This window comes from Montipora capricornis, chromosome 10, assembly GCF_036669925.1.
Source record: "Montipora capricornis isolate CH-2021 chromosome 10, ASM3666992v2, whole genome shotgun sequence".
NCBI lineage: Eukaryota > Metazoa > Cnidaria > Anthozoa > Scleractinia > Acroporidae > Montipora > Montipora capricornis.
The window spans coordinates 53969646-53982145 of NC_090892.1; the positions used below are offsets into that span (position 1 = coordinate 53969646).

Sequence of the window (12500 nt, forward strand, 5' to 3'; positions counted from 1 at the left end):
GGGGGGAAGATGATTTACTATCAAAGTACCAAGAATAAAATTACAACAACTACATGGACTATTTTTACAACAAAAAGTCTCTCAAATATTGTTCATCCTAATGTGGCTTGGTGAGCCTACTAAGAATTCCAATGTTACTGGAAACTATTTATGCAAGTGTCACACAAAAAAAAACTACAAATGAACTCTAAGCGAAGAGTAATGCATTACTGACAACACTTCAACAATATCGTTGATAGTTTGCAGCGAACCATCATTTAATTAAGGATTACTAAATTTAAACTTATCTAAAATACAGTATTCAAGACAATCCTTACAAGTGTAACACACTATTAGGTAACTTTTGTTGAATCGATTGTATAAAAATTAATATAGAAAAATACCATACTGGCCTGAGAATATTTTCAAGGCCATTGCATTTGCTAAAAGTGTACGAAATATGGTGGCCGGGAGGGAATTACAGTCAAACATTACATTGACCAGATGAAACAATCGAAAACCGACGCCAACATGTATGCAAAAATTGGAAGGAGAACACGTCCTACAGTAGCTCACCGAAGAACAAAAAAGCGCATTGCAAACTTACGTAAACCATGCGTCGTTCGTTTAGAGCGTAATTCCTACAATCCATATGCCTATATAGCTCTCAGTAAACGCAAAATGAAAAGCGTCTATAGCATGGCAATATTAATTATTACAAAACCAGTTTACCTCGAATTTCTTTCGCCAAGGAATTCGCACGCAACTTTTGAAAGGATTCCGAACCACGGGCTCTTTTAAATTTAGCTCTGAATAAAACCGTTTCACCTCATCTACCACTACTGGGAGCATGACGAAGCCTGGAAAAAAATTCTCGATGCCAGATTTTGCCGACTGGAGGAAAACCCAGAAATGTCAAATGTCAGGTCGAACAAACATCCAGATGAAAATAAACAGCTTCGTTTCCAGTCCCCATTGTGAAGAGAGACGATGAAACATCCTGGGAACTGAGTCGCCATCTTGTGAATCATGAATATATTTCGACTTGATTTCGGCTTGACAGGTCGTGGGGTGTGCATTTAAATATTTTAAAATAGTTCAGTCTTTTGCTAATTTGCTTTGGCATGTTTTCGTGAATGTGAATAATTAATGAGAGCAGCCAGTCGCCTCTGGTAACAATAAATGCAATTTGCATACGAACTTTACGGCATACCAAGTTAAATACAGTATACTTCAACCTTCCAACATCTCAAAGCTAGACTTGTCAATAGAAAATGATGTTAAATCCAACCAGAGGTAACGAAATTAACATTTCGGGAGGGAGGATTTTCAGAGTTCTTCTTGAATATACACTTCTTTCCTAGAGTTACGTTATTTATAAATTATCATCCACCAATAATTGTCTACTAAGAAGGACAGATACAATATTTTTTTGCTGGAAAGTAAACTTAGAAGGACTTGTATCTATCTTAAAAACGGGCTCGAACTCGAATGATTTTTTACAAACTCACCATGGTACACCGCCATCTTGAACGCCTAAATGGGAGGTCTGGAACTCTAGTTCCCGATCCCAGGGAGCCCAGGTCTTTCCTCATTTTCAGTCTAGGCTAGGGTGCCTGTGCGTAGTTTTCACTAAGATAACGTTGAAGGCGCGCTCTGATTGGGTACTCAAACTCCGAATATCCTTTTTATTATATACTAAAACAGTGGATAGCGTTGAACGCAGGCGCTGATTGGCTCGTCAAACTCCGAATATCCTGTGCTATTTACCTCCGAGCAACTCGGGAAAAAAATGGAGTCCCGATTTGCATCCGTGACAAGTGAAGAAAACATCCAAATTAATTTTTTGTGCTGTATATTATGTCACTGTTTTAGTATATACTAAAACAACTATTCACTTCAGTGTCGGTGGCTAGCGTTAGATATTTACCTCGCCGCGAAGCGGCTCGGTAAATATCCACCGCTAGCCACCTCCACTTCGGTGAATAGTTGTTAACTATTTCCGTCGTGATTTTCGCCCGAAAATATTGTAATCGTTGCAGCAATAAATGAGCTAAAATCATCTTTTTTGTGCTATAAAATCTCACTGTTGAAGTATACACTAAAATAACTATTCACCTCAGTACAACTTTCTAAGCAACGAACAGCGCAACAAAACAGAAGAACCGGATCCTGGTGAAGGACCTTATCAGCGATGTAAATATTATAAAAAGGTTAAAAGAGCAAGGCTGATATAACGGTGAAGGAATATATTTAAAAAGGCAATATTTCGAAAGACACTGCCTTTTCAATACCTTTTTTCAATATACTCCTTCACCGTTATTTCAGCCTTGCTCTTTTTAGCTATTCTCCTCAGTGTCGGTAGCTAGTGGTGGATATTAACCTCGCCGCTTCGCGGCTCGGTAAATATCCAGCGCTAGCCACCTCTACTTCGGGCAATTGTCGTTAACTATTGCCTAGTGGCGAAAAAACAACTATATCATCGGTGGTATTTGCTCCCAACATGTTAATTGCGATGTTTGTTTTTGTTTATGGCGTTCACTGGGCAAGTCATTAGCTCCTGCGTTAAGCCGTATACGAAAAAAGGTTATATCCTTCCATTTCTTTACACTGCCCTAACTCTTACGAAAAGATGGCAGCTGAGAGGAGTTATGATTTATCGAAGGGCTAAACTGTGGTGAAGAGCGGAGAATTTTTACGGTCCTCTTAATGAATTAACTAAACCTCCTACAAACAAGGAAACATTCACTTTGCTTGTGAATGATACATTGGCTTTCTTCTTATCAACTGAAAAGTCTGAACTTCTCAACTTCTGCAAGAGCAGAGTGCGACGGATTTTTTTCTCTGTTTGTTCGCCAGGATTTGAGGACGAATAGTCCCGAACATCTCGAAACATGACCCACTGACTCTAATCTTTTACTTGACAACTGTCTTGCTTGACTGAAGGGAAGGGTTGAGAAGTGACAACCGCTGACAAGTAGAAAAGACGCATGCGGGCGTCACCTGTTACAATGTTTAGCACCTGCTTAGCACTCAGCGTGTAATAGGCATCAAGAGGATTTGTGTGTGTTGCGGTTTAATAAATTTTGGCTTGGAGCCTATTTCAAGAACTTAAATGTAGTCCATTTGCTTTTCGTGGCTTATCCAGTGACCTGAAGCAGACAGAGAGGAGTTGACTGAAACTGCTAAGCGACGGTTAAGGTAAAGGCAACTGATTTGTTATTAAAATAATTGTTTAAAAAAGCGTAAATTTATCGGCTAGCTAGAGTTAGTCCTTAAAATAAATTACCTCTATATATTTTGCGTTCGACATCCAACTAAATGCATTAGATCATTGATAGAAGGTGTCGTCACTTTTCAATCACATCGAATACCTTGGAGCTTCTTTAAGAACGCGTTCTTCGCTGGAAAAAATCAACAAAGTCTGCTTTTAAGGTTTTACTCCCTTGTGTTATAGTAAGTTTTAGTAGTCTAAGAATTGCTTGTTTCTTTTGTTTTGACATGTAGAAGAGCGAATTTTTTTCACTCGTGCAAATTTAGAAAGGCGCGGCCAGAATTTGGAGTATATACAAGGGCAGCGCCGGCTGATCGAAACAGTATCAATGCGCGTGAAAGTCTTTTGCGAGATACCTGTTTAAATTCAATGGAACACCGGTCTGTTGCAATTGATGATACTGCAAACTTGTACATTTAACTGCAACTGATACTGTAGAGATAAAAATGAGTTTAGAGAAACTGTAACAGGTAGCAGTTTGTCGCATGTGTCCTCTCAGAGAGAAAAAGCAAGTAAAACGTTAAAAGAACCTGACTTAAGTTGAATAATGTAATAAGAACTTTCTGCCGCATTTTGAAATTTTACACCCAAATCAGAGTAAAGAATTACCTTGCAGGACAGTGGTTTCATGTATAATACAACAGGTTGGAATGAATTTTTAAAAAGCATACGTCATATTGACAGCTTGCAAGCTATTATATCAACATTGGCCACACCTTATGTAAGTATCATTATTTACCCTCGCGTTTTTAGAGTAGCTAATAGCTAATATCTCCGAGCATTGAACGGACCAACTTTAAGAATCCCAACTGGCCGGAGGCAAACCAGTTGACTATTTAAAAGTGCAACCAGGAAACTGAACCAGGGACTACCTGGAACAAACTCAGCGAACGGTCAGAACGTGTCTTGAACCCGGGATTTCCGAATCTCAAGCGCACTGCCTCCCAAAAATTGGTTTGAAAAATAAATCGTATTTGATTACTGCCCTGGATATATCGATATCGGGCGTGGCTTTCTTCTTTAGCAAATTTATTGCATGAAATGACTGATAAGAAAAAAAGACAAATCGGCTAAAGATAAAATATTTCAAACAAAGTAACCCTACTTGCTGTGCCAATGAGAAAGATAAGATACAGAGTGAGACTCCCATTTTTTTCAACAAATAGCAGCCCGCAAAGGCTTTCGGGAAGGAGAAGTAGGTTGCTCTCTTCCTTTGTAGACCTTTGTTGCACTTCGAATTCCGCTTAGTTCTTTTCTTCAGACCACAGCTCTTCACTGCAATTTAACCTATATCTGGCAGCACGATAACGCGTCGTTGATAACACTGAAGAAGGAAACGTCCAATTTTTTAATGCAATGCACCGTTTGTCAGTTTAGGTTTTTTCATTTCAATAAAAGCGTCTTTTGAGAACTGGGTTTCATTCTTAGTTGTCAGAAACTGGTTTTTGGATCCAAAGGCAGCCCAAGCTCGGTATACGCTTTATAGACTTTGTATGGGAAAATTAAGTTTGAGCTTTTAAATGCTAAAATAAGCTGTAAATGTAGAAATAAACTTCACTTACCTCTACATACAGTTGCCCTCGTCTTTTCTATGCAATCGGAAGGCAAACTGTGTCCGTTTTAGACGGGTTTGTGGCTTTCGAATTCTTACAATGTCGTTAGTTCCAGGTTGTCATTTCCCCAAATAAAGAAAGCCACAAACCCGCCTAAAACGGACACAGTTTGCCCTCCGATTGCACAAAAAAGACGTGGACAACTGTACGTAGAGGTAAGTGAAGTTTATGTCTACATTTACAGCTTATTTTAGCATTTATAAGCTCAAAGTTTGAGATGGGCCTACGAACAAACGTAAACCTAACTTACCGTTCATTCTTATTTTTCCATTCTGCCGGTTCCTTCGCTCTCTCAGCAAACTGAGGTTTGCACAGGTTTATATGGTCTTATACGCGTTCTCTTTCGATTATGATATACTAATGAATTGAAAAGTGTCGAATTTAGGTTTACGTTATATCTTTGTAGCTTATTTTATTTACTGGAACTTAAGGACGATGCCTACTAATTAAAGATATTTTTGCCCCTTTGTGTGATTATGCAAGAAAATGTAGATCTTAACAAGTGTTATTGAAATCCAAAAAGGAAATTGGGGGTAACCACGCATATTTCAACGAAAATACATGAATAATCATGCATGGTTACCCCTAATTTTCTTTTTGGATACCAAGAGTACTTACTAAGATCTACTTTTTCCGGATAGTTTTAAACCGCGCAAAAATATCCCTGTATTAGTAAGCATCACCGATAGGAAATCCGAGTATCTCGAGATGCGCAGAAAGTGTGCGCAATAACAATGGTAGGCACCGTCCTTAAATTAACTTTATCTTATGAGAAAACAGTTGAAAAAGAAATTTCTTAGAGTTGAAGCTAAATTTGTAGCTGGAGTTGAAGCTGAACTTGGCTCAAGCAAGTCCTAACTTCGCACCTATGTAAGATTCTATGGCAATTTTAATCTCCAGCATTACTTCGCCGAGTGAGTCAAAGATTTCTCAACACCCTCCAGAAGGAGATGTTACTGCAGTCTACCACGGTCTACCGATTTAATGCTCTTTTTCAAAGTTGGTCTCGTCGGTACTTTCCATATGAATGAAAACTAATTTTCCCCTGAATAGCTGGTTTGCAATCGATTTCTAAAAACACAGATAACAATGACGAAGTGTAAGTCAGACGTAAGCAATGAAGCCGTTGACGCGAGAAAGAATGCAAAGGACAAATGATCCAGAACAATTTATGTTTTAATACGTGACACACGTGCGCTTTACATTTATGAGAGATTTTGGTTCATTCTTTGCCATTCTCGTCGTGACAACGAGGTAATGATGACTGGAAAAATTGAGGCCTCGGCTAATTTTGAGGTTGTTTGCAAAACAGGGGCAACAATAAGCCATTTCTGAGTTCCTGTCCTCTTCAAAGCGACTCTAGGTGCGAAGTTTTTCTTATGCCGGAAAATTAGTTTTCATTTATACTGTATGCAAGGTAGAGCTAATTACCGTCACAAAACCTTCGTTGGACTCGCTTTGAAGAGAAGGCAGACATGAACTAGAAAATGACCCATTTATTTCTGGAAAGTGGGTTTACGCTTTTCATGCCGAACGACGTGAAATAATCGCGGAATGACTGGAATAACTTGCTTATAAGCTTCCTATAGATCGTTTTCACGTGACGTCATCATTTTCTAAAATCCAAAACTAAAGAATCACGAAAGTTTTTATCCTCATCAGGCATAAGAGGTGGTAAATTTGTATCCATTTGCAATTTTAAAGCTCAATAGCGTGCTTCGTTTGGAAACCAGAGCATTTTGAATTTCTGAGTTATAGCGGTGCGTGACACGAGGCGACGATCACGTTTATTGACAAATATATATTTATCTCATGGTTTTGAGCCTTTTTAGAATTTAAAGCATTAGGAAAAGTGTTTAAGTAAATAGCTGTCTGTTCAGTACAGATGATCCCTCGCCTAGATAGCCAAAGTAAGTTACAAATGTTGACACTATTTTCCGGCCGCCATATTGGTGCACCACAGATGTGCACCAACATGGCGTTTTCATACTGGGCTCTGTAAATTTCTGCGAAACATTTCGACGAATATCTGAAGTTTGGGGAAACGGACAGGCCTAAAACTTGGAGAAGTGTCTTCTTCATTTATCTTCTACAACATCACGAATTCTTGACTTTTTCCACTGGATGGTTTTCAAGTTTATTTTTTTATTGCGTGACAGTGAAAACGATCTATTAAGACATCTCTTGCTTTTTTTATTCATCATGGCGGCAAGTACGTAACGGAGAAACCAATTAATGAAATTTGCATTTGAACTCACTGGGTCGCTTTAAAAAGAGATTGCAATAAGCTAGACTACATGTTTCAGTTATTTTGCAATTTCATAGCAATTAAAATGCTATACCCTGACCTTTAACTGGATGATTGATTGCCGGGTTTACCTCCAGCATGCATAAAATAGAAAAATAACAACAAAATCAAAGAATTGACGTAGTAAAAGAAAGGCACATTGTTCCTTACGCCTTTTTTTCATCACAGTGTTCTGAATGTGTCATGTCATTGTTTTGTTCACGTCCTCAGTAGTCCGATACCCTATTGACAGAGGGTGTTTGCCCCGTTTTATCCTAAGATAAAGGCCAACAATGAACCAAGCGTGGGAAAATGTGCAATTGCTTTTGGGCTTGCTGCGACTGGCCGGCAATTTGACAGAGATAACACACATGCCAAATTCACACTGAAGAAGTAGCTGGTAGGCCCGGGGGGGTACTCCCTTATAAGGGCTTAATGGGGACGTGCGGCCAGCCAGGGTATGCTTTTTTTTTCCGGGAATTTGTCTTGAACAGGGTATCGAATTTACCATTTTTTGTCTTAATTAGGGTATCGATTTATCAATTTTTGTCTTAAACTGGGTTAAATGTCCTAAACAGGGTATCAAAAATCGGAATTCTGTCTTAAAATGGGTAGGAAAATCAGCGATATTTGTCTTAAACAGGGTCAGGGTATGAGGGGCCGCGCCGCACCTCCCCACCCAGGGATATATCGAGTACCCCCTCCGGGCCGGTAGCCAAGTAGTGTAGAGGCAATGGTTTGGCGAATGATCTTAAAAGGCGGAGTTTAACGCTTCAGTTAATCTCAAATTTTGTGCCTGAATCTCTTCCTCTTGGCTTTAACCCATTCAAGAGGTTGGAATCGAAAGGCGTTATTTTGCAAGAGAAAAGTCAGAATTTTAAAATCTGCAACGAGTGGAGGTGTAATGCCTGTTGCATGTCATGTCCAATTTGTGATCAGATGCACTGATGCATGATGATCTCCTACTGACTAATTATTGAACACTCCCACTGTAAGCGTTAAAAACGTTTTAAAATCATAGCTGGCGACAATTACTGTAAAAGGTTTTTAAAGCGAAACAATTAACAATTGCAGCGTCATCACACACTCTGAAGATGACTAAATACCATATCAGCATAAACGTGCTCATAAGAGGAAAACAAGGCTTCAACTGCACTCATGTGTTACTGATACAGAATATTACACTTTCTTTACCCATTGTATTTCAAGAAGCAATTTAATATCACCTTGAAAGCAGCAGCACTGAAAAAACCCCTCAATCGAGGTAGCAACTGATGGAGTGGAACTACCACAGAAGTCTAATTTCAACAGAATAAAAGATGAACAAGTTTACCGAGACAGCTTTGACACACGCACTGCTGTAAATATTCCGTAGTCAGGCTGTCGTAAAGGCAGAAACCGTAGCCCCTGCTTTAAGTTTTAGAGGGTGTCAGATCAATAACGAGAGATATCTCCATATCCCGCGGCATTGTTCATTTTTCACCAGAAATAAGATTTTGCAGTTGGTGCAAAAAATTAAAGGTCACTAAATAATATTGGCCAATGAATTTTGGTTTTTTATCAACCTTATTTTAATTTACTGAAAACAAACATATCCGGCTTATCTGGTCTTTCAAAACTTTTCATTAAGGTCGGAGGCATGCAATACGTTATTGATCCATGTGCAAGGGCCTCTGCGTAAAATCAGTTTTGCTCCCTTTCCTTTCATCGGCTTATTTTCAAAATCCTCCTTTTTTTTCCGCCGCAAGACGACCTAATCAGTTAGCATGTCTTTAATTGATTCGTTCCTTTGTTTTCATTCGGTATTGAAATTGAAACGCTTCAGCGATATTTGCTCGGTACACTGAATGACATATTGTTCGGTTGATGATAATTCAGGGAATAACAGATCAGTCGTCTGCAGCGGCTAAATTCGGCTGTTTTGGTCTCAAACTCAAGTTACTAGCCTTGCCGTTTGAACCGGCTAAACCTCGAGCAAAAGCTAAGGTCAGCACTTAACTTATGACAATGTTATGATGATATTATTGTACGTGTCCCTAAAATGTTGCCTGATAACTGCAATGCTCTCTGAAAAATCTTGTACATTCACAATGGTGTTTATGCAACTATTTGCAACTGAATCAAGTTTTGGTTGCTGAGGGTAGCAAGATTGATATCTTGGAGAAGCTACAAGCTCAACCGATCCTGGGCACTTCGCAACTTGACCAAATGACATTGCATGATCAGTTTGGCCTCAATCCGAAAGAGATTGTAATATAAGTACAATACCTGGATTTCAATTGTTTTCCAGCTCTTAATCGAGACTTTTACTGCATTTTTATTGCTCCTAAGGATTTCAATTTACAACCGTGGTGGTACCCCATATTTTCTTCACGGTCTTAAAGCCGAAACATATTTGTGAAATCAACGACAACAATAACAGTTATTTATTTGCATTCCCATTTACAAATGGAAATGTACAAAAGATTAATAATAATAACAATATCGCTATGAGAAAATATCTCTTAGTTTTTCTTCAGTATAACAGCTCTCCATACGAAAAATGGTACAATTTTTCGAAAATTTAGTGCGTTTTCAACGTTATCAGTTGAGCTGCAGTTTCGACAGGTTCTCAGGTGCATGCTCAGTGTGCGTTTCGGAGACGAATGTCTTTCACTTTCGATTCTTGGGTTGCGAGTTTCCTGATTGCCCCTGGTTAAGTCATGAATGAAGGGAGTAAGAGGGAGTCCAATCCTTTTCAAAGTAGAATAAAACTATAAGGTCATCTTTTTGTTGCGCTTGATCATCAGTTTCCGAGCAGTGACTTTTTCATTCGGTTCCTGGTTTAATTTGCATATTCTCATTGCTAAGATGGTAACTCGCAGGTCTTCACCAATTAAAATTTTACCTTAAGTATCGTGAATGAAGGGTTGCCATTTCCAGTCTCCGCTAAATGTATCGATATTTGGAGGCCCTGCCAAGCAGAACTTGATAGAACTTGATCATACTCGAGGGATTAATTTGAGAGGGTGTCTTCCAGTTTCATTGCGTCCTTCTACGTCCTATGCCCTTCTGTTCAAGACAAAATATGACTTGTAGTACTGCAAGTAAAACAGCTCTTTCCACGTTTTGTCACTGTAAGACCTGTAATGTTGTCACATGCCAACCAGCCTTTGGAAGCAGAGGAAAAATGGAAATGTACAAAAGACTAATAATAATAACAATATCGCTATCAGAAAATATCTACTAGTTGTTCTTTAGTATAACAGCTCTCCATACGAAAAATGGCACAATCTTCTACAAATAAATCAGTATATCGACGTTATTTCTTTCATGTCGATCATTGTTTAGCATAAGGTGGGATATCGCTGCTTGTTTTTTTTCAAATTGTGTTGTATCTATTGCATGTTGAAAGAAATTTTCGAAAATTTATGAAGGGGGTAGTTTCTAAAGAAACTGTGTTGCTGCGTCGGTGGGGAAGTAGTATACAAAAACTTTTTATTTGTTTGGTTTTATCAACGGAGTTGATAATGTAAATTGGCCATCGTACAGAGATTCTAAAAGCTGACGTTTCGAGCGTTGGCCCTTCGTCAGAGCCCTTCGTCTGACGAAGGGCTAACGCTCGAAACATCAGCTTTTAGAATCTCTGTACGGTGGCCAATTTACATGATTAACTCCGTTGATAAAACCAAATTTTCGAAAATTTAGTTCGTTTTCAATGTTATCAGTTGAGATGCAGTGTCGACAGGTTTTCAGGTGCATGCTCAAGGTGCGTTTCGGAGACGAATGTCTTCCACTTTTGATTCTTGGGTTGCGAGTTTCCTGGTTGCCCGTGGTTAAGTCATGAATGAAGGGAGTAAGAGGGAGTCCAATCCTTTTCAAAGTAGAATAAAACTACATGTATAAGGTCATCTTTTTGTTGCCTTTGATGATCAGTTTCCGAGCGGTGACTTTTTCATTCGGTTTCTCGTTTAATTTGTATATTCTCATTGCTAAGATCGTAACTCCGAGGTCTTCACCAATTAAAATTTTACCGCATTTTAAGGATTGTGAATGAAGGGTTGCCATTTCCAGTCTCCGCTAAATGTATCGGTATTTGGAGGCCTTGCCAAGCAGAGCTTTATAGAACTTGATCATACTCGAAGGATTAATTTGAGAGGGTGTCTTCCAGTTTCATTGCGTCCTTCTACGTCCTATGCCCTTATGTTCAAGACAAAATATGACTTGTAGCACTGCAAGTAAAATAGCTCTTTCCACGTTTTTTCATTGTAAGACCTGTAACGCTGTCTCGTGCTACCCAGACTTTGGAAGCGAAGGACTAAGGCAAATGGGGCATGAAATAAGAAATGCTCTCAGATATTAGTAGTTCGTTGAAATTAACGTATCTTTCATAAACTAACACCAACCGAACGTCAAAATTTCCGCAATAAATGACGGGATCGCTCGTCGTACGTTTTCGGTTCTAACTGAATTTGCGGCTAAGTGTCGCGCAGGGTACTGAAGATTTATTTAGATTATAGTGGGGTCTGGCATAGAACTGTTAAATGACGGATAATGGATATTTTTGCGCGGTTCAAAACTATGCGGAGAAAGCCGAACTTAGCAAGTGCTCTTGGTATCCAAAAAGAAAGTTGGAGGTAACCACGCATTTTTTCAGAGATAATTAAGCTTCAATTTGGAAAAAAAAAACACCTTACATCGCTTTGTATTTTAAAGCATTTTACAAATACTGTTGATTAATTATCTTCGAAAAATGCGTGGTTACCCCCAATTTTTTTGGATTTCAATAACACTTGTTTAAGATCTGCTTTTCCCGAATATTCAGTAAACCGCGCAAAATACCTTTGCCAGTAGTAGGCACCGTCCTTTAACTTATATATCGTCCAAACTGGTCAAACATTTGTTCTTTTCACTGAATATGTCTCAGTTATTGCCCATAAAGCTGATAAAGCCGCCCATTTAGATTTACTCTCGCTCGCTCGCTCTCTCTCTCTCTCTCTGGTCAACATGGACGGAAGGAAGCTCCATCCCAGGAGAACAACTGCCAGGAAAACCTCGTTTGTGGGCATGGCCACAGTAAAAATTTAAACCATTCTTACAACAAAAAGAGTTTTCAGTTTAACATTGATAACGACGATTATTCCAAGCACCGTCTTTTCCTTATTGTTATTATTACTATCATCATCGAAATCATCGTCATCATCAATGCCAGACTTCCTGTATTAATAAGCACCACCCATAGGAAATCCGAGTATCTCGAGATGCGCAGAATGTATGCGCAATAACAATAGTTGGCACCTTCGCGTCCTTTTAATAGTCGGATTCTGTTCTTTACGACTTCTTGTTACATCTTAATTGGGTTTAACTT

General features: G+C 38.9%; 2 protein-coding genes across 7 annotated transcripts in view; one reads left to right on the top strand and one right to left on the bottom strand.

The window, feature by feature from the left end:
• The window catches only part of LOC138019815 (lysophosphatidylcholine acyltransferase 2-like), a 25647-nt gene extending 20412 nt beyond the window's left edge, over positions 1–5235 (bottom strand). Inside the window, exon 1 of one of the 5 annotated variants that reach the window (XM_068866724.1) lies at positions 5117–5235. Coding sequence is in view for 4 of the 5 variants with exons in the window: in XM_068866721.1 (XP_068722822.1) it covers positions 712–831 (120 nt within the window). In the remaining variant the exon portion in view is untranslated. Of the gene's footprint in view, positions 1–586; positions 624–711; positions 1091–3268; positions 3384–5116 lie in introns of those variants that run through there. The other 4 variants (XM_068866722.1, XM_068866721.1, XM_068866720.1 and 1 more) reach the window with 4 other exon arrangements.
• The window catches only part of LOC138019816 (oxidative stress-induced growth inhibitor 1-like), a 23958-nt gene continuing 14585 nt past the window's right edge, over positions 3128–12500 (top strand). The window contains exon 1 of one of the 2 annotated variants that reach the window (XM_068866729.1): positions 3128–3180. The gene's annotated coding sequence lies outside the window, so the exon portion shown is untranslated. Of the gene's footprint in view, positions 3181–8985; positions 9140–12500 lie in introns of those variants that run through there. The other variant, XM_068866726.1, reaches the window with a different exon arrangement.